The sequence below is a fragment of the Ciconia boyciana genome, chromosome 2 (assembly GCF_034638445.1).
Source record: "Ciconia boyciana chromosome 2, ASM3463844v1, whole genome shotgun sequence".
NCBI lineage: Eukaryota > Metazoa > Chordata > Aves > Ciconiiformes > Ciconiidae > Ciconia > Ciconia boyciana.
In genome coordinates, this window is record NC_132935.1 from 120,674,384 (window position 1) to 120,697,164 (window position 22,781).

Below are 22,781 nucleotides of genomic sequence, written 5' to 3' on the forward strand. Positions count from 1 at the left end.
TAACTAGATTCAGGATACTGATACATGAAGTATTGTACATGCAGTGGAAGTGACAAATTCACTAGACTTTTTTGTTTAGATTCAAACTATTAAAATCATTAAGCTTTGATGCTTTACTTACTGTGCTTCTGGACAATGATTGTGACTCTCTCCCACTGAGAAGACTAGCACAGAGGCAATATATGCCAAAATCTAGTAACAATTAATTCTTGTACACGTTTTCCTGCAGTTTAACGGAGAACAAGGCTAACAATAGCCTAGTGTTCTGAGCTGCTATGTTGAAGTCCAGCAATCATTTTTCAGTTGTCTTTGGTTCCACAGTAAGAGCAAGATGAAAAAAAAATAGTTCATGCCAAAGACAAAGACATTTTAGAAGAAACAAAAAAGTTATCTTCCTTCACTCATTCTTGTAGAACCAGTGTGGCATCACCCTTATTATACTATCTACAATGTGATACATTGTAATTTTAGTACCTGAGACAGTATAACTATTGACTTTGCAGAGCACATCAGGTTTTATTATTAATCAAGTTTAGTCATATTGCCAGTGTAAGCTATAGCAGCCCGCTTAGTCATATAATATTTATTGCCCAAAATAAAAGAACGTTATTATTGTCACCTTCACCTCTTCCTCCTGTATTCAAGATACCTTTAAAAAGTTGACTGACTTGACACAAAAATGGAGTTAAATTTTTCTATCACTCATAAAAGCATCCAGGAAAATGAGGCCCCAATTTTAATGATCATCTTAGTATCCTGGGGTACCTGATAACAGAAAATCACAACTTCAAAGGTTATTTTGAACATATTGTGGCACAGCTATTGGATATCCCATACTCAGGGCTCTCAAAGATTTAATACTGGATAAACACCTAGTTCAGCTGTTCTATTTCTACTGGAGCAGAGGCAACAAGTACTTTGAAAGTAGCAGTTTATAAACATGTTTCATCTGGTTGAGAGAGCGAGCATGCTGAATGCAAAGTATAGTCAAATAATATGAGGTTCCTGCAGGCAAAACATTGTCCATGACTTGCAACTTCTTTTGGGAGCCTAACTAAAGCACTCCCCCAATACCTCCATATTTTAATTAGCCTTTTCACAAGACCGAAGTTCAGCAATAGTTTCCTATTTGGTTCTTGTAGCACTGTAAGTAGCAGTGAAACAGCTTTTGGGGGAAGAGTTTAAAGCACATTTTTGTGTACTGCATGTACCAGAAATAGCAACCCCTAAAATAAAAGGGCCTGAACTGCTGCCAGGACACCCCCCACTGCAGAGTTTAAGCTACATGAATAGGTATGTTACACAAGCTGTGTTCAACTTGCATACACTTTCCACTTTTCCAGGATTTCACATTCTTCAGACAAAATTACCATCTGGGAAAACAGAAACTATTTCAGGAAACAGACACAATTCGGTCTCAAACTAACACTCAAAGAGTTAGAAACAAAGCTGTGACCTTGCAGGCATCAAAGCAATAGGCATAGCTGTAATTACACATAAGTATCCCTCAGTTTAAATAAAGTCAGAAGTTTGGACATGGGTTCAAAGTTTAGTGCAGAATTTAGATTTACTTTTTTCCTGATCATATTATTCCTCTAGTATTACAAAGCTTCCATATCATTAAGTGAAGGTCTAAACTATGCTAAGGTAGCACTTCAGAGCCCCAAACAGGATTATTATTCTATTCCACTGGATGGAGGAGGAAGAGAAATGCTGATAAGAAACTGATAATTCTTTTTAAAAAAATTATTCCAACAAGGCTAAATACAAGGTAAAGTTCCTGGAAAGTCTATACTACACAGGGACAGATACTCACACTAAGCTCAAGTGTGACTTTCCTGGGAGACAGAAGACATACCAAGAAGATAAAAACAGAGACCAATTGGAAAAAGTGAGAGCAAAGCACTGAAAAAAACCAAGGTTCTGTTAATCTGTGGTTCTACATACCTACCTTTTAGCTTAAAGGTCTGGAGTCTGATTTCTAGTCATCTACTCATCTGTAGCTTTAAAGTTATTATTTAAATTAGTTTTTCTGCACCAAAATGTTTTAGCTGTCTAGGTTTCATCTGCCTCTTTCACTGCTGTGTGCACTAACTGGCAGAGTTTTGCTTTCAGACAGCTTCTTTTTAACAAACACTACATTTTTTCCTCTTCCCTAAACAGTACTCTGCTCCTGAAGTACTACAGCCTAATTATCTGTGGAAACTGAGATTTCTTAATCTGTTGTGCAAGAACTCGCAGTCCTTTTTGTAAGAGGAGAAAGAGATGAGATCCACCAGATCCTTAAAAGAGGATTAGTGCAGCCTGCCTCAGCAATAGCAGCACTGCCTTCTTCAGTGGTCCAGGACGCAAACAGGCCAAGAATTTCAACCTTACTACCAGAAATGATGGTGATGACATTAGTGTCCATCCTCCAGCTGACTGCTCCCATTCCCTCACTGAGGATAACCAGAATCTTCCACACTTGTGTTTTTCTTTTTCATCTACATTAGCATTCTGCTGTATCAATGAACAAATCTGATTCACCAGCTAGACAGGTGAGTATCAGAACAAAAGGGTTTACTCACTAATGGGGGGAAGAAAAAAAAAAGTGCTCCTTTCAGTCATAGTTTAGTCATCTTGTCATATTTCTTCAGAATATTGTCCTATTTTAAGTTTTATTAGTGAGGTAGGATAATTGTTGAGTTTTTTTGGCATGAAAATAGTTTTTTGGAAGCAAATTGAGAGGTTAAACAGTTGAAGGTTAACACTTCAAGATATGGTTGAATGCCAGCTGAAGAATTATTTTATTAAGTCAGTAAGCTTCACTTACTGAGCTTCAAACCCAAGTTAAAAGAAAAGTCACCTGCTCAGTCTGAAACACAGATCTGGCTCTTAAGACCAATCCCCAGCATACTGCTTAAAATCTGGAAATACACAGTGATTCAGTCCCTCAGGACAAATACATGTTTGGAAACTATGAAAAATACCACATGACACCCACAGGAGCGAACAATACATATGAAATAAATCTTTTTAGAAATTTATTCCAGCAAGGCTAAAATACAAGGTAACGTTCCTGGAAGGTCTATACTACACAGGGACAGATACTCAGCTCTGAGTCTCCAAACACTTCGAAATTTGTTGCAAGTGGAAAAAACTGTCAGTAATAATGGAAAGGACTCAGTAATTTCTGGTTAAGTGTTCTGGCACTTGGCTGCCTATAGCAGGCAGGAATTAGACCAAGATGCATATCTATAAACTGAAGCAGGCTAGAGCAAAGCATAGTTTTTACATCTATAATACTGGTCCTGTTACTTTGAACTAAGCCATGGCAGACTGTTTGAACAGCATCTTCCTAACTCAATTAAAGATGAAACTTGAGTCACTAGCAGTCCCTTCGACAGCCTTCCTCCTTTTCTACGTATCTCACTACATGCAAGTAGCCTATGTAAACATCTTCTAATTATCAAGAAGAAAAGGCTTCAACTTCAAAGAACTTAAGTTCTAAAACAAGGAATATTTTCTGAAATACAGTATTATTTAATCAGTGCTACGTAATAGGAAACAAAGCAGCTATCTACTCAACTTCTCAGACTCACTGACATAGATCATATTTGTGAAACAGCACAAAAGCGAAAATACATTTCAGATCACACTAACTTCAAAACCAGCCACAGAGCAAAGAATAAGTGCATTAATAGGAAGACTCCAAATAAACTTATATGCCTATGTTTCCCCCCAAGCAGCATGCTCAAACATTCCCTCGGCTTGAGAGTACCAAGCTGAAAATAGAAAAAAACCCTCCCCCCCAAACTAAAGCACTTAGACAACATTTTTATGGCCCAGAGCTTGGCCCTCAGTAGAGACACAGCTATCAAGGTGCAAGTTCCACACCACCTGACAGGAAAATCTATCCCAAAGACTGCTGGCAGCTCACTGCAGACAGGAAACCATTTAATATATCTACTTGTTTTGACTTTCAGAAAACAAAAAGAAAGTCAAAAGCATCCATGGGAGAGATTAAAAAACTCTCAGAAAAATAAGTACATTCAGAGTAGATTTCTGAAAGATACATTTAGTTCTGCTCAAGCTCTTCAGGCATACTATTACCATGCAAAAAAGAAAAAAATCTCATCTCTGTGAGAGCAAGTCTCCTCCTCATCTCTCCCACTCTTCATAAATTATTTCCCAAAGCATCTCATGATGGGTATATTTTGATCTGAGGCCAGGAGGAGAAAAAGAATGTATTTTTTCTTAATGGACACACTGGTACTCATCTAGGAAAGAGGACAGATTCTGCCCCGCGGCTACAAAAGCTGCATCAGGTGCAGAGCACGTTCAGTGAAGCACCAGGCAGGCCGAGGCTAGAGGAAAGCCCAGCCTCTCCTCTGCTGGGGAATACAGGAAGAGAATGGCTTGAGAGTGGCTTGTAATAAAACAGGTACCATACCTGGGGATCAGGGCCGCGCGGGCCGGCTGCTCACGGCCCTCGGCCATGGGCGCCCCCCGATGCCCGCCCCTCTCCCCTCCACGGCCGGGGCACGGCGGGGGGGGCCTTGGCGGCGGAAGCATCTGCCCCCAGGCGGCAGAGAGCGCTGCCTCCAGCCCTGCCCCCGCTCCCTCACAGCCCCAACGGTCGGGCGCGCCCCACACCCACACGGCCTCGAGCAGCACCTCGGTGCCTAACGGTCCCGATCGGGGCTGTGGAACGAGGCGGGGGCCGCCACCTCCTCATCTCCCCCGCCGCTGGGATTTACCTGGCCGGGGAGCCTGCGCTGCCCGGACCTGCCCCCACCAGCACTGCGCTTCCCGCCGCTGCCGGCGACAAGGGCGAAGGGCCACTGAGCGGAGCCCTCGCCCCTCACCCTCCACCTGGCCAGGCGGCAGCCTTTACACCTCTCCAGCTCCCTCAGAGCCTGGCGCTGGAGGCCGCCATCTTAGCTCCGGCAGCAAGACCGCCCTCTCGACGCAGTCGCCGTCAAGCCCAGGGCCGTCACGGGACGCGGTCAGCTGATATACTCCCTCCCTCTCTCCCCCCACCTCCCGCGGCCGCGCTGGCCCAGCCCGCGGAGCCGCCTCGCCCTGCTTCCTCCCGCCCCCTCCCCTGCCCTCCCCTGCCCTGCCGGGAACCTGGGGGGAGGCGGGGGGGCGAAGTGGGGGGGGGGTAGGGTGGCTCCGTGCGCATGCGCGAAGCTGCCGGTGTGCAAAGTCTCCCCTCCCTTCCCCATCACCTCAGGCCTGGCGAGGGAGGAGGGGTGGGCGGGCCCGGCCCGGCGCGGGGCGGGCTAGCGGGCCGTGGGAGCAGGCGCTGAGGGGAGAGGTCGGGGCTGTGGCGGCAGCGGGGATGGGGGAGACGGGTTGGGGGGTTGTCCGGGGCGGCAGCGGGGATGGGGGAGACGGGTTGGGGGGTTGTCCGGGGCGGTGAATGGCTCTGCTCGTCTTTTTGCTCTCTGTTGTATTTTAACCGAGTTTAGTCTGTTGGCCTAGGCTAGGTCAAGTACTCTGGGCTAGTTGGTAGTTTCCTAAGTGCCCAGCTTTGTGATTGTGTAACTTTGGGGATATGGACAGCTGCAGCACTGCCAGTTTTCTGTTCCTTTGGCATCCCGCTACTGCATTTTTGAGGCCTGGTACTGGTTTCATGCTCATCACAGAAGTATGTAGCAAAGGAGAGAGGTGCTTTAATTACATACAAAATGTTACTAACCTGTAGTCTCCTTTTTGAGAATATACATCATCAAGCCATGAAAAATCAAAACCAAAGTACACTTTTTAATTATGCATATTATTTGTGTGATTGTAAAAATAATGTTAAATCCCGTATTAACGTTGCTGAACCACTGATTTATGTGGTTTGCTAACCACCCTTGAAAGTTGTTACAGGACTCTTAAGCTCTCCGTCAACTTCCCATATTCTCTACCAGACATAAGATTTCCCAAAGATGTTGTAAACCACAGCAGCATTATAACAGCTTGCCATGGTCACCTTAAAATGCCTAAAGATTGATGTAAATATTTTGAAATATGACTCTCATTAGAACATGTGAGCTTACCATGCCTTTCCTTTAAAATAGTCTGCAAATGAAGAGAGATTTGAGGACCAAATTATAACTGGAACTAATTATCTTGGAGAAAAAGTAAGATTAAAATCACAGGCAGTATATTGCTATTTTTTAATATCCTTTTCATTGTCTTATAAACTATCCTTCATGTCTTACATTTTACATAAGATATTTAATACTAATAAATCATTCTTTTCATAACTCTAGTCCTCTGAATCTAGGGCACCATGGTAAAATAGCACTAATGGGAAAATAACATTACTCTGGGGAAGCTGATAAATTACTTTTGGTCACAGAACTTTCAGGGGGAAAAAAGATTTAATGTTTTATTAACATACTAGGAATTGCAGAAATCTCATTTCAGAGGGAGGTGATATGATTCAGAAGAGTTTCTTTGAGTGCATGGAAGAGTTTTTGGAGGGGCTTGGAGGGATTTTCTTCTGTTCTTGTTGATTAATTGGCTTGGAGAATTTTTTTGTTCGGGTGGTATATTTTCTCTTACTACTTTTTTTGTGTTGTTAATATAGGTAGGTAAAATACAGCAAGTAAAGCAATAGCTTGTTAGATGTTTATTACTTGAGACTAAACAATGACATTTGGATAATGAAATTGGTGTAACAAACTAGGAATCAATATTTTCATAGCCAGATTTTAATCAGACAACATAGATTATATTTCAGCATATTTATTCAGCTCAAGCTAGTATTTCAGTAATAAACTATGTTTACCTGTCTATTTTCCTTTATACACTACCTCTATTTTTGGACATGCTTTCGTTTATGTAGTGATGTTAACTTTGGTTATAATGCAGAAGAATGATAAAAGGAAAGGAGAATACAGATTAAGAGTGAGAAAATATGAGAGGAAGTGGAATAATCATTTTGAAATTATTATTCAGAGAAAAAGCAAACAAGAAAGGTATGTTTAGCAGTTCAGGCAGGAAGTTATGGATTTCATAACTGTTTAATCGTAAATCGTGTGTGAAATTATAATTGTGTGCAGACAGCTGCATTCTAGTTTTCTTGGTAATTTTTTTCTTGTGAGGTGATAATACTGGATATTTTTAGAGATATGGCTTTTTTTTTTTCTGTGTACCTAAAGTTTTGTGGAAAGCCTGGAATACAAAAAATGTATTTTTAACACCATCTTCGAATTTTAAAGTTTACAATTTTATTATTAAAAGCTATTAAAAAGAAAGTGAACAAAATCCTCACTCCATTAACGTCAATGGCAGTTTTATTACTAGCTGTGACATGGGTAGTGTTTCACCCTTAGTTTTCCCAGTCACTTACAGAGTCAGGAGCCATATTAGAGCCATTCTCATTATTAAAATAAGAATAACAAAGCATGGTTTTGATGCCTTCCTGAAAGATAAAATGTTAAGTTGCCACTTTGGAGAAGCAAACCCATCTTCATTACTTCTAGATCTTTCATCTGAAGAAGTACTGCAAATGTCAATCTGACCTTGTCAGTTTAAATACTGTCATTTGCAAAAGAGTTCAGGCCACCTCCAATCTAGAGAACAAAGTCTCTTCTTACCATCCAATTATTGAAATCCAGAGGGAATGAAGAGTTCCAGTCCACTACTAAATAATTAACACCCCACTGGACTATTTCTGTGATCAGCACCTAATCTGAAAGACTGTGGTTTAGGATAGCTGAATTCTTCAAGCACACTACAGTACAGATACAGTAGAGAGCCAATGCTAGGATTTTCTGCAGCAACAGTAAATATGATGGCTGTAAATACAACCTATAACAGCAGAGCTCCTATTATTTTTAAAACAAATATATTGTGATTTATATCAATAACAAAGAACAAGTTTCTACTCAGCCTCCACACAGCGAGCAAAGGACAAATTAACTCCTTTTCGCAGTACTGTCTCTAATGATGGGGCAGAATTTTCTGTCAGCTTTCTGGAGAAAGTAGAGATGCCTCCACCCTTCTTCCTTGTCTTTCTTACAAAAAAATAAGTTCCTAGTAGAATTGGGAATATTTACTTCACTTTCTTACTCACAACATATTTACAGTGTAGGAGGGTGTAGGACTATCCACTCTGAGACCAACTACTGTTTTTCCGCCATAAAGTGATGGGGATCTATACAGTCTTCTTAAAGGTTGTATCTAAGTGGTACACCACAGCTTAGTGTAAATTTAGGATAATTAAGAGGGGAATATGCTTAATAATTGTATTTTTTAGGTCACCAGATAACAATAACAATAACATTTTGATGCCTACTTATAGGACTTGGCTGATAGAGGATAACAGAAAGATTTTCAAAGAGACAAGGGGGAGGTAAGTGTACAAGTCCCACCTGAAACCAAGAAAGTAAGATGCCTTCGAAAACCTCTCTTGTGAATCTTGTCACTTTTATTCCTAATTCGTTGCAGATGCCAAAATACAGATTACATGGGGGGCCTTCTGGGAATCGGACCCACATTACTGGATCAGTCTTTGTTCTACTCTTTGTTATTCCAAAGGTGCATTAGGACTACGCTGACAATTTGCCAGCAGTTCAAAGCTCACATCAAATTTTTATGTATCTTGACATATTTTATCTAAAAATAAATGCAGATGATATTGATAATTTATCTTTGTAAGATTAATTAAAAGGTAACTTCTGGATGCTCCATATTAATAATTCTATATTTCTTGATAGACTCGTTAAATGATAACTTGTTTGTTATCTCAGCTAATAGCTTGATAATAACTGCAGCCTAAGCTAATTAGCTTCATGATACTGTTACTGAATTTTGTTGAATTATTAATAAGGAGCATCTTCAATACTGTGATTCATGCTAAACTGTGTTCATATTCATACCATTCCTTTTGGCTACAATAAGCCCTTCTCTTCTGTTTGGATAATCCTTTTATTTTCGCATTGACATATGTACAGTAAATACTGCCGTATTAACTTTTGATCTCTTCATCCACCCATAGCCCTGTATAACTTGGTCATTTTGGTGTGTCTTTTGAAGATAATCTACAGCTTATCTTTTCACTCTTTTACCTTCCAATGGATAGGTTTCAATATGAGTTGCAATCCAGTCTTAGCAGTTTATGTGGGTATATCTCACATAAGTACAGTGAATCTCATAGATTTACTTACTAGTTCAGATGTCATTCATAGTACAATGTCTTTTCATGGACCTTAATAGCAATGGACAATGGGGTAACAACTATTAACAGAATTACGTTGTTTAAAAATGTGTAGTTACATTTTTTCAGAGGAAAAATAAAGGAGAAATACATTGTTTATTGCATGTAAAAGAGAATAGCAACCCTTTCATAAAGAAAGTCCCTAACTTCCTTCTCTTATGACTGCATTTAGCCAGGTTACGTACATCTGAAAAATTCCGTTCACACATGTTCAGTGGAAACCTTGATAAAATATGACAATGAAAATTTCCAAATACTTAGTTCATCCTGAGGACACTTCATCTTAGTATTGCAAGCCTGCTTAAGGAAAACTACTCTTTGAAATACCTGGCTCTTGGGGACCATTTTGTGGTAGAAGGTACTGAACATGTCCCAGTCTTTTTCTCTTCCCACTGTTGACACACAGCCCACGCAGTGGAATAGCCTAAAACACAGAGAGGCATTGAAGAAGGAGTAGACTTTTTTGAGAAAGGCAAGGGGCCTAGGGGAAGAAGAAATTAGAGCATGAGAAAGGAAGACCAGAACTGGAAAGCAGGTGCTAGTTGAGGCCAATGTGGTAGAAGTGGGGTTTGCATATGGGAATCATAGGATGGATAAAGATCTTGAAACAGCTGAGAGGGTAGCAGGGGAGTGACCAGTTAGCTTCAACAGGCTATAGCTGAGAACTAGGAAGATAGGATGAGCTGTGAGGCTACCATTTTGGAAGATATGAAAAAAAATAGACTATGAACAGAAGAAGCACTTATGTAGGGAGAAGAGGACTTTTTCTCAAGAAGGCTGGTACAGACAACCCACAGAAGAGGGAAAGTAAAGGGAGAAGAGTAAGGAGAGAAACACCTAGATCTGGCATCGGGAGACACTGTTAATGATACAAGTAGCTGAGAGGAAAGACTGGGAATGGCTAGGGAAGTAGACAGGGACTGACCTGAAGAATACTGTGAGGAAGAGGAGCTGAGTCAACATAGAATGCTAGGAAGATTCAAATGTAGAAGCAAGGAAAGGGAGAAAGGGCTTAGCAGAGCAACAGGCTGAACAAGACAGGGCAAAAGAAGCAGTATCCACAATAGTCTGCTAAAATAGGACCCATGGTTTCTCCAGGATGACTCCAGCTGAGAAACCTAATGCCCAAATGTATTTAACATCCTCTCTAGTGGATGTCAACATAATTCTGTTGCTAGTTACTGTTAGTTCTCTTGTTAGAGATCTGTGTTGCAGGTCTGGATGTGGTATATGATATAATCCCACATCATAATAATGTGGATTTTAAAAATAAACCTAAAGAATTATACTTCTACACACATAAACACCTATGCAATATTGACACTATAAAACCAAAAGACTTTAAGAGTTAGAAAATTCCAGAAGATTACGATTGCCTTTGCAAATAGTTGCATGCTTACTTACCATTTTTTTTCCATGGGAACTTTGCCTTATTCACTCCACAAGGTGAAAGGACTCATTGAATCAACATGTATGCAATACTATGTTCTATCCACATTGCTCGGTTTGCTGGCCCAAGATTTACTTAGTGTACACTATATGAACTCTATTATTCAAGCTCCAGATTTATTAATTTCCATATTGGCATTTCTGTGACATTCTTCAGTACACTATTTGAGTGTTCCAGGAACCTGAATTAATTTATTTTCACAACATCCTTCTGCTTCTAATATTTGACTGCTTGAAAGTACATTAATGTTTCTTTTTCTGTATATTCTTGTGTATAATTTCAAGTATCGTAGCACAAGCTTTAAAAATCATGTGTCTCTTAGCAAAAACACTCCCCCTGTAAAAAGCAGAACTGCTATTTGATTCTCTCCCTGTCTCTTTTTATGGACAGTAGAACCAAAAGAGATGATAGTGTACCTTGCAGGCTTATTCAGTGTATTGATCTACGTGACACTATGTCATGCCATGTTTTACATGCTTTACATATTTGAGAACATACTCCTACCTTATGAAATTCAGACACTTTACTGTACCAAAAAAATGGCATAACTTGCATCTCTGGATTGTCAATTTCTGTGTCAATTTATCTGTTAAAGGTTGATTCTTGTGGAAAGAACTAAGTTAAATTTAAATACTGGCTCAGGAATAGGAATGCTACTAATTTGAGAAACTAGAGGTTGACAGAGTGGCCAAGATTTATGTTCAGCAATTAAGGCAACAAAAAAGAAAAAAAGCCTTCCAAAAAAGTTAACTTTGAACACTGTTCAAAGTTTTTCAGGAGCAGAGTGAATTAGTGGGACAGTAGGAAAATTCAGTTGGGGATTTTTTGGTAAAACTACTCAGGGAATCACAGTGAGATGCCTTGAATGTATCTATAGCTGCAGTGCCTTCCAGGTATTTAAATTTGGGCATCCAAACCAAAAGGACCTCTGAAAACCGAGCAATGGGTTCTCTGCTTAGGCATGGCAGTTTTCAGCAATGAGAGTTATGAGGGAGTCACTTATATATGCTTGATTCCCCACTGCACCCTTATTGTACAGCAAATAGAGGAAAAGTAAGTACTAATCCTCTGATTCCCCAGCCTGGGGTAAAATCCCAGAATTAGAAATAAGAGTGAGATTGTAATGCTCAATGAATATAATTGTGAACAAAGCAACAAACAGGAATTATTAACCTAGCCCACAGTGCCTCAGAGAATCAGAAAATTCTTACTATTTTTAAAGAGTAAGAATGTTCTTGAGAATATCCAGCCTTTCCTCCATGAAAAATTGTTCATGAAGCACAGAGGAGAACAGAGGAGATTATGATGACATAACTTGCAGGCCAAGCCATTGAAATTATAAACTCATGAGAAAGAATGTGAATCAGAAGGATTCTTTCATTTTTCATTTTTTTTAAAAAACCCTCCCATCATCTAGTAGTATGCTCTTTACCATTTAGAATGACTGGTAACTGAGAAATGCAGACTAACCATGTATGAATGATACAGCTCCAAGGTGGTTTTGCAAAAACAAGAGAACATTTTGTGGCCTAATAATGCTCCCCAACATCTATGAACAGATCACTACCAATAACAGTAGCAGCAATGAAAAACCTTCTGGCTAAAAAATCCAAGTTGTGTGATATGTGGAAGTTGTCTTGCTTTTATAACAATTTAATTTCAAGCATTATTTGTGTACCTGATAGAGACCTCCACCCCTGACAATAGCTTAATCCCCTATATGCAGGATCCACAAGCAGAACACATTTTCGTGGTGGATTTTACCAAAGTATATTTTAGTTTCATTAAATTTCAATTAAACAACGGAGTGCAATTATCTGTTTACTGGCAGACAGGGAGTCCACATTAATTCAGATCTGCTTTGCTGAGCTGTGTTCAACTTCTCAAAGCATTCAACTGTTTCATTATGAGCTTTCTTGAGACACCCCTGGCTCCAGCACCATGGTGTAGAAAATGAGATGCACAACACCTGCTGCTTTCCACATTTTGGATGCTGCTGCTTCAAATCTACCCCTGCTCTCCACAAAAACTGTTTACAAGTATTTCAAAGGTTAGTATAGCTTCGTGTATATATGGTTTGTAGTATGCACATCTTACTAGGCTGCTCTCTCCTGCCATCCTTTTTTTTACCATGGAAAATTGAAAATTAACTGTGGCTTTGCTTTCACCTCACTTCGGTCAAAATGCCTAAAAATCATCAGCGATGGTATTTTAGACTATATTATCATGTGTAGCTTTACATCTTAGTGTAAATTCCCACCACAAAGGATGGCACACAAGGCCACCCTGTCCCTGCACAGCAAAGCTGGCATGTCACACACTGATGGCGCAATGTACATCTGATTTAATCACCATTTAAACCTGAAACTCCTGATGGAGCCAGCAAAAGCCTTGATCCTGGGAGATGTTTCAAGTGAGCTGTGCCTCCTCCTTGATGCAGACAGATCTCAGATCTGAAAGGTCATGCACAATTACCCTAGAGTCCTTGACTCTGAATCTCCAGATAACTCCCAACCTTATGTAGGCTCTCCTCTTCTATCTGACAACTTTCAGGACTTGATTTCAGTGAAGTACAAGATTTGTCCTTCAGAAGTACTGGCTAAAATGAGAGCCATGACTTAACATGGAAAAAAATACAACATTCATTCTTAGAAATTAAGCATCAGAACGCAAACTGCTAGGAAAAAAACCACTAAGAATGCCTCACTATGCAGGCCATCTAAAGATTTCCAGACTATATTTTTATTCAATCCATGGTTTGGGACCTCTCTAATCAGGACAAAACCTCCCTCTTTGTGACAGTGGAGCATGTAGAGACTGGCACAGGCAATAATTTTGTATTGTGATTCCACTGTATATTACAGTCATTATATCATGCTTGTGTTGTGATTTCAGCATAATGCTGTATGACTCCCCTAAATCAAAATCCAACATAATGTCAAATATCTACAAATAACTAAATCTGGTATTAAAACATTAAACCCTCCTGCCATCTCAGACCTGTTGGATAGACCAGAGCCTGTAGGTCAGGACAGGCAGCCACCAAGTCTCCTTGGTACTACAGGGCCAACAAGCTCCAGCTGGCCCACAAGTCACTGACCTCCTTGTCCCTGAAGCACCAAGGAGACCTGAAGCAAGCAGGATCCAGACAAACAGAGGTGAGTAGCTGCTGTCCTTTGGGTAGCATATTGAGGAGGCTCTTTGCTGAACCATGGACCAGATCATTCAGCTTGGCAGGAGAAGGCAGCAGATTAAGAAATGTGTCATCTGGGACATTGTCTTTGGCATGTGAATCATTGCTGGTGCTCATGCAAATAATGACACAGTGGAGCCCGTAGAGCAAAATGATGGGGTTGAGCCCACGGAGGCATATGTTCTCACCCTCGCTGTGCACAGGCAAGGGGTCTGGTCATTCATACAATGCCTGTATTAAGCTCACTGTGCAACACCAGTGATCACTAGTGCTGGTCTGAATGAGGGTGGGGAATATCACCAGGCAACACACCCTTTCTTTGGAAGAAGGCTCAGAGGAGATGGGCACAGGTGATGTGCTTATGAAGCTCATGTTATGAGCTATTTACAGTGATAATCAGATTACATCCATGTTAACAACACAAGGAGAGTGTAGCATTATACTGCAGTAATGCTAAACTCCTGCATTGCAAACCGCGGACATAGAGAAGCTAATAGTTTGCCTTTCCCCTTTTATTGAATGACTTCTACACTGTAAGAATGCCAGACACAGTGAGTCATAAAAAGAGCATCAGTTAGCATAATTTTCAGGTTCTTTCCCTTTTTCTGTAATAAGCAGAAGCAGGACTTTGGAATTTCTGTTTTCTTTTGGGTTGCTAGATTTTTTTTTTCGGTCTTTACAGTTTCACCTTCATTTTCCTCATGCTGTTGCTGATTACGGTTTTCTCAATATGTCTGAATCATTGAATCCTTTACCAGTTTCTCAGTATTGCAGAAATACCAGCATTTCAGCTTTCAGAAATGTTGCTCCTGATGACAAAAAAGTATTTCAGCTTTAATATCCTTAAAATTGTCTGTAATCAGATGACTGGGCCATTTGGCCGAATTAATGGAAACAGAAGTATATGAATCTGGGAAGCACAACAAGCAAAGCAGAAATGCACACAGCAAGTTAACACCATTTCTAGCATCCATTTCGAGCAGTACATTATTCATATTCCCACTCCTTTTGCTTTGCTTTGACACAGATCGTGACCATCAAATGGTATATAAGGCATATGCTGTTGTTTTTAAGCATAAGCATATGGATACTTATGTAATCTTATTTAGTGCTAGTTTGTAATGATACTATTAATGCTTGAGGTTTTGGCCAAATTTCCCTGAACTTCTGCTGTCCCATTTTTAGTGTAAAGCAGAGAGGCGTTTAAGAAAATAAACTTGAATATATCCCTATTTACACCTCTATTTCTGGAAAATAATGAATTATTATTGTATTGTACTAATAAAACAGTTTGGATTATATGAATGAATTAGTTATTTGTTAAATTACTTAACAGTGAACTGAAATTAGCTACTGTGCTTGTTTAATTAGTTGTCCAGCAAGTAAATGCTATCCACTTGAGAGAAGAGTAGACTAAGATGTTTAAAAATGCTTGAGCTGTCCCCCAGTTGAGGTGATATTATAGCAGCCATGAAAAGAAACATGTTCTCTGTCATACAAGCACAGAATTCTTTTGTTTCTGCTCTTGGTCCAAATTCCATTTTGACAATTCATTGTTCATCATTTCTCTTCCACTACTGGAATGTCAAGAATAAAATTCATGAATTTATAAAACAATTTTGTAATTGCTCAAGCTGTTTACTGATACTTTCTCCCAACAATTTGCAAAATAAGTGGTTTGTTACCAAAAAAGGCACTGAGCATGTTCAGGCTGAATCTTTTATGAAGAGGTAATTATTTGCATAACACCAGCTATGCTGATTTAATTACTTCTGATGTGAATCTTATGATCTGAAGCGACCTGACCCTTGCAAGAAAATATCCGTATGCACAAGTAAGATTGAAGTCAAGAAAGGTATAGAACACACTCTATACAGAAATAGCCTAAAAATGAATTGTTAGTTTATTGCTTTTGAATAAACTAAGCATTTTGGTAGTCATTAGGAGAAACTGAAGTATTTTATTTATTTATTTTCTGCTCTTTTCTTATGCAAAAATGACTAGCAATTATGTCTTTGAATATAACTTGTTCTTCTCTCTGACCAGTGCTCAGACATCTAAGATGGTGCACTCAGTTTTTTAGGAACGCTAATATAGCTTTTGACAGAAGCACAGAATGATGACTTGGCACTTTGCAGATAAAAGACAAACTGTTCAGTTGTGGCCCTAAATTTATTTCAGTTCAACCAGTAAACAGTGGTGCAGCATAGACTTTCGCTGATTCAAAGCAAAACTAAAATACTGAAGCTGGGTTTGACAATGCTCCAACTTGTAACAAGCTCATCACGTGGGATTCTGTTTCCTTTTACATTCAGCTCCTGATAGCTATTGGCTTCAGGCATCCCAATGCAGAATATTACTGTTTTGTTGTGGTTTTTTTTTTTTCCCCTAGAAGGAATTTATTTCCCTCTCTCAACTTCCTGGAGAGACTTATACCCCTGTCCAAAATTTGAGATGTTTTCATCTTACTAGTTCTTTGTTTAACTGCTCATGCCTTTACCATCTAGGAGGACCTACTTCTGCAAGCCTTTGTTTATGCAAGCACTCTCAGCGTCAGCGATCAGAGTCAATGGAACTGTGCATGTGTGATGAGTAATCACACAGGTGAGGATTTCCAGCAGGTGGCGACAAGTATATTATATATCTTCACATTCTCTTGGCTATTTTTGTCTCATATATACTCTTAACGTGTCCTCTTCGTGTGTGTCTTGAATGTACTTCAAGCAGCATTGCTCTGTACTACAAAAGGTAACACAAGGTTAGTAATCAGTTTCTGATCATTAATTCAGCTACCTCAAGAAATGCCTTTTTTACTGTGATTACTACTACTAAAAGCTGTATAAATTTGTTGCAACTCTTAACTTGCTTTCAGTATATCATAATTTTCAGTAGTTACATTAGTATAATATCTTGAAGGGAAACTTGGAGGTGGGAATTTCCTTTCCATGAGACATTTCTCAAATTACTACAAGCTTATCCATTAATAGCTTAGTTTTTAAAAAATTTTTATGTTCTAGATTTTCCCCAAATTAGAGAAATACAAAGTTTCAATCTTGCTAGGCCAGAAAAATGTGTTTATAGAACAAGTATGTCTTTTGATGACTTCTGATGGAAAGCTTGCATCTGCGTGTGACAACAGCATTTGACTTCAGATGACAAAATGTTGAAAAATCACCAGCTGAAATTCCCAGTGTCAGATTGAGTGTCCAGATATGATGGGATGGATTTATCATTGTAATCAACAAGAAAAGAGAAAATACTGGTGGAACGTCTGTGGTCAGCATGGAGATTGAATACAAAGCTAAGGCTGTAATCAACAGCTAGACTCTGATCAGACACTTCTCTTCATGTTCTTCCATTTATGGATTCTGTTGCATTAGCTGACTACAGGAATTAAGAAGTTAGACTTCTTAAGATAGATACTTTCTTTTCCCTACTATCATCAATAATTTTGTGCAAGATGAATTTGAAAATTTCAGTTGTTGATTAAAAAGGCTCCTAATGATAGCTTTCAGACATGAGAAGACACTGAACACACTAAACAATTAGCTGAATCTGGTGCTACTAATTTCAAGCAAATGCTTTCGGGCTAGTAGTTAACATACTTGTCTTACAGGATTACATGTTTTTATAAAAAAAATAAAGGAAGAAAGAGCTATGCTGTGCATCTAACTTGTTAGAGAAAGCAACTGAAAAAAGTCACACACCACTTCATCAGAGTAGAAGATACCAAAAAAATAGCACATAGCACGAGGGAGTGATCTGTCAAGCACAATGTAATTATTCCTTCCTTTTATATAACACAGCTTAAGATGGACACAGACTAACAGAAGGTCAGAGAAACATAATCATCCTCTGAAGTCTAGCCATTGAATATGACCGAATAGGAGTTTTTGTCTGTGAAAAAAATTACTGATTAATCCCTGAACCAAGTGTATAGTTGTCCTGGTTTCAGCTGAGATAGAGTTAATTTTATTTATAGTGGCTGGTATGGGGCTGTGTTTTGGATTTGTGCTGAAAACAGTGTTGATAATACAGAGATGTTTTAGTTGTTGCTGCACTAGTCAAGGACTTTTCAGCTTCCCATGCTCTGCCAGGTGCAGAAGAAGCTGGGAGGGGACACAGCCAGGATAGTTGATCCAAACTGCCCAAAAGGCTATTCCATACCATATGGTGTCATGCTCAGTATATAAAGCTGGGGAAGAAGAAGGAAGGGGGGACATTTGGAGTGATGGCGTTTGTCTTCCCAAGTAACCATTGCGCATGATGGAGCCCTGCTTTCCTGGAGATGGCTGAACACCTGCCTGCCCATGGGAAGGAGTGAATGAATTCCTTGTTTTGCTTTGCTTGCATGCACGGCTTTTGCTTTCCCTATTAAGCTGTCTTTATCTCAACCCTCGAGTTTTCTTACTTTTGCTCTTCCGGTAATCTCCCCCATCCCACCAGGGGGGAGTGAGCGAGCGGCTGTGTGGTGCTTAGTTCCCGGCTGGGGCTAAACCACGACAATAGTGAAGTCTTATTTTCTGAGGCAGCAAGATCCATTCATTTGACACTAAGCTACCTATCAAATTTCTGCATACATGATCTAGAAGAAAATTGTTAACAATCTCTTTTCTAGTCCTTTAAAAAAGAAGTTAGTTCTGGAAGGGCAGAACTGGCCTTTTAACATCCAAGATGAGTTTGGCTCCAGATTCTGAAGCATCGAAGTGGGTTAAATCCCATTTAAAACAAGCTTTCTTACAATTTGGGTGGAAAGCTGCAAACACAGAGAGCTGGTATAGGCAGTAGGTGGCAGGCTGCTCCCAGTAATCAGTAGGAAATTGTGACTCCAGCTTTTCTTAATGCCCACGGGGCTGTAGTTAAAGGTGAGGTAGAGCTGTGAAGGTGGAGAGACTCCTAGGGTTCAAACAGACTACCTACTTTTCTAAAGCATGCCGGAGATACTCTGGTAAAGACTTGCCAGGAGAGGGGATGTTGCATCTCTGCACCCTGCATTATCAGTTCCTAAAGTAACTGTGGCAGCTTACCCTGCCCTGCAGCAGTTGAGTGACCTTGATCTTGCTTTGGAGGATTTGCCACTGTTGATGATAAGTTAGTGCTCTCATGGCTTTGCCACCCCTACAGAACAATATGCCTGTAGTTTACTCACTACTTGGAAATCCCTCTTAACTCCAGATACCGCAAGGATTTTTTTAACCAAAGCAGAGTTTAACACATGGATTATTATATCTGAAGATGTCTATGGATAAAACAAGGCCTCCACTGCTCTCTACATACATGTGACATAAATGATGTGTCTAAAGTATTCTCCAAACAGCAGACCATCCCATTAAAATAGCTTCTGTAAAGTACCGAAAAAGCTGGGATCCAGTCTTTTGACAAAGTTTTTTCATGCTTGCTCTTCCTTAAATGATGCTAACCTGGAACAAATCTCCTTTTCTCTATTGAGCAGATTTTTTTTTTTCAAGCTCAGGGGTTTCCACAATGCCCTGCTGCTAATAATTAACACACTTATGGAAATACCTTGTCCCTTAGCTTTTGTCTCATATATTCCATTGCAAGGGAAGCTTGTGGTGCTTCCACAAACTGTATCTCCCATCACGTTTGTTTTTCATGCCATTATTTTGCTGACTGCCAAAGGCTCTTTCTAGTATATACTGGGACGTTTCATTACCCACCTAGGACTAGACTGTTGTATCGAAGTAGAGGATTGCCCAAAGACTGCTGAAAACCACACAACCCAACGGTTGGTAAATGCTTGGGGGAGCTGCCCATCCACTATGCGAAAAGATTGGATCTGATTTGTGGAATGATATGCTTAGCATTCACCAGATTATCTAGAACTGGTTTTGTCACCAGACAAGATTTAAAAGCAAAAGAATCTATAAACATAGATTTTTCTGTAATGGGAAAAGCATTATAAAACTACAAAATAAACATTATGGGAATTATATTTTTATTAAGATTATACTATTTTTAAAATTATACCTCCTCAGCTGCTTCTGTATTTAAGTTGGCTTCTGAGACTGATCCTTTAGGCTCTGTTAATGGTTATTGGGACATCACATGGGTAGGCAGAAGCTTAGTTCTCTTATTTTTGCTTTCCTTTTCAGGCTATTTAACATTTCTACTGCATGCTTTGGTTAGACTAAGATTACGCCTTTAGTCTTCAAGATCCTTTCTCCTGCTTGTATCTTCTTTAAAACATGATGGAATAACAACACAAATTATACATCACGAAACATATAGATTGTCTGAGTTCCTTAACATTTGCAGTGTTAGCTTGCTATCAGTTTTGCATCAACTGCTTAGCATATAAAGGAAAGATTGATTTGAGAATCGGGTGTCCAGCTGTGCACAGTTCTCCCCCTTCCTCCTCATACACACTTATTCAGACTTAGGGGGAATCCTGAGTGGTCCTGTCACAGTAACATTTACTAGGGCCCAATGCAGATATAGGCACATGGTGAAAAACAAAAACATCTCCGAGGAGAAGAGAAAGAATAGCTTCAGGTCCATCCCAGTAATTTCCTGATGGAAGAGCTCATTTTCAAAAGTGTTAGATTTTATTACGAGAAACCTCCCAAAATCATACTATTCTATGACCATTCCTGTAGTATTTCCATTTGTCTTAGAATTTGCTTTGAACAGATAAGAGTTTGTAACATCCTTCTGTCTCAGCAATGCAGTTCTTTTAGAGTTTATAATTGTTATTTCAGGATATTTAGTCTCTTCCTTGAACAGTCAAGACCTATCATCATCAAGAGCCTCATATAATGCTTTGTGTTTTCTCTGATAACAAACTTACTTAGGTCTACATTCTAAAACTACATCATAAAACTACATCCTGAAACAGAAAGATATGTCATTATAAAATGACACACTCAAGAAGAGTCAGAGTGTGTTTGCACTCTCCAAAGTGGCAGTTACTTCACTGAAATAAAGAAGAAAGTTTGTTTAGAGTGCTTAGTCTGCTTTTGATAATGCAAGCTATGGTTATGAAAATCTCCTAGCATTTTGTTCAGAGATGCTTGTCTGAAGCATCAGGTAAATAATTATTAAGTAATTGTACTCTTGCCTGGAATTCTGCAGAAAATAAGAGTCTTCTTAAGGCTGAAGTGAGACAGTCATTAATGACAGCAGCACTTCATGGTGGAGAATGGTCGTCTTTACAGAGAATTGGTATTCAAATCATAGTGAAACATCAACCAGACAACCAGACCAACAAAGACAGCTGCAACTCAGCTAATGGCTTTTTTACAATATTGATATTACTGAATGTCTGGTTAGAAAGGGGGAGATATAAATCAATAGAGACTATGCTTTGGAACATACACTAAGGTTGAGTGTGGTAGTTAGAATGAAGAGTTGAGGGGATTAAAGACCCATATGGTTCACATCTATGACCAAATAGTTTTTGTTGTTAAAACATGTAAGAGTAAGCAACAGCAGCTTGTATTGCTCACTACAGTTTAATATATTTGTTGTCCTTCACCTCCATCCTACCAGTAGTTCAGAGGTGAGGGCAAATAACCATACAAGAGAAGACAACTCAATAAATGTGCTGGAGATAGGCTACCCACCACATAATGTGGCTTAATATAGCCTGTCTTTGCCAACTCCATCTTTCTAAACAGTGAAGAAGTGAAGTGAAGTGAAGTGAAGTGAAGTGAAGTGAAGTGAAGTGAAGTGAAGTGAAGTGAAGTGAAGTGGAGCGGAGTGAAAATTAGGCCTTCATTTGTCAGAAGGAGATTTTCAAGTGCTTATTTGAAGGGTCTTAACTTACAGACTAAGGTAGTTTTTGATCCACATCTTCCTTTACGAAGAAAAGAGGAGTCTTTGTTTCTTGTGCATAAATGGATTGATAAAGCCCTCTTCCACCAGGATATTACAGAGGATACACAAGATTCTCATGAAGGGCTGCTTATATCAGTAGCAAATGTTGTTGTCTTTTTACAAGTGTAACATGCTATGTTTGAATTGTTCATTTAACTCTTCTGCCCTGGAGGAGGTGATCTGTACTGTAAAAGTACTTCTGTATTAATTTCACAAGTGAAGAAACAGTTGTACAACAAACACTAATTTACTAATCACATCCCTTTTAATCTGAAATGCATGTGGTTCAAAACTTCTGAACAAGAAGTAGGCTTCAGATTTGCTTCAGCTCTTGCTGCTTCCTGAAGAGCAGCCAGGAAAAGCTCTGAGAATGCCTTAGAATGGAAAGAATGGAGGACCTCCGCTTCCAAGAAGTACTGGAAATGTCCTCAGTCATCTCAACAGTTGTAGGTATTACAGAATTTTGCTAGTCTTCCTGTAATTCTTGACCCAAATACTGTCAAGTCTAGTATTTTAGAGAATGGAGGACATGTGCTTACCTATTTGGGCCTTAAGTTACAGGTTTTTGAGTCTATATATGCTTTTAATTCTCATATTTCTAAAGAAAACGCTTTATGATCATCCTGCATCTTACAACTTTTCTTTCTGTAGTTTATAGGGTAGATGAGCTAGCAGACTTGCTATGTCCTTTGAAGTCAAGGGCTCCCTATAGGAAGAGGGCAAGAGCTTTAGCTGCCATAACCAGAGCACAGAGAAATTACCTTTTTTTGACATGGACATGACTCCAGCTAAATATAGAGAGATGGAGCCAGGACCATTTTATTTTGCCACTACCTATTTTGAATTGATAAATGGTATCTTTCTTCTCTCCACAGATTTTTTTTTTAAAAGATCACCGGATCCTCAGTCTGCAGGATGGATGAATTTGACAATATACTATCAGTCTCAGGAGAGGAAGTGGTGTCATTATTCTACTTTCAGAGAAATTACAGAAATTAGCACAACTGGACTTTGGACATGTCTTTTTAACTGTCTTTCCAACTGTACCTGATCTCCTAGACGTGGTCTTGCAGGCTTTGCCAGTACTAAAATCCCTTTGA

General features: G+C 39.4%; 2 protein-coding genes and 1 long non-coding RNA gene across 5 annotated transcripts in view; 2 read left to right on the forward strand and 1 right to left on the reverse strand.

Annotated features, from left to right (window-relative positions):
• Window positions 1-4,878, reverse strand: part of DNAJC13 (DnaJ heat shock protein family (Hsp40) member C13) — a 56,385-nt gene extending 51,507 nt beyond the window's left edge. For 2 of the 3 annotated variants that reach the window (XM_072853837.1, XM_072853836.1), the window contains exon 1: window positions 4,433-4,452. The gene's annotated coding sequence lies outside the window, so the exon portion shown is untranslated. Of the gene's footprint in view, window positions 1-4,432; window positions 4,453-4,739 lie in introns of those variants that run through there. The other variant, XM_072853838.1, reaches the window with a different exon arrangement.
• Window positions 1,286-8,605, forward strand: LOC140647248 (uncharacterized). Its single transcript, XM_072851608.1, has 4 exons — window positions 1,286-1,293; window positions 4,424-4,987; window positions 8,288-8,338; window positions 8,434-8,605. Exons 1-4 carry the CDS (start codon window positions 1,286-1,288, stop codon window positions 8,603-8,605), a joined length of 795 nt encoding a protein of 264 aa, XP_072707709.1.
• Window positions 8,606-9,548: 943 nt separating this feature from the next.
• LOC140648199 (uncharacterized) lies at window positions 9,549-22,543 on the forward strand. The gene is made up of 3 exons (XR_012041142.1): window positions 9,549-9,560; window positions 12,484-12,702; window positions 16,353-22,543. It is a non-coding gene; the product is annotated as an uncharacterized lncRNA (long non-coding RNA).
• The last annotated feature ends 238 nt before the right edge of the window (window positions 22,544-22,781 follow it).

What these genes read in the sequence shown, in the direction of transcription:
- LOC140647248 (XM_072851608.1), top strand. An exon ending in CAGGGCCGTCACGGGACGCG is followed by an intron (nt 4,988 to 8,287) that starts GTCAGCTGATAT and finishes GCCTACTTATAG; the next exon opens with GACTTGGCTGATAGAGGATA. An exon ending in TTCAAAGAGACAAGGGGGAG is followed by an intron (nt 8,339 to 8,433) that starts GTAAGTGTACAA and finishes AATTCGTTGCAG; the next exon opens with ATGCCAAAATACAGATTACA.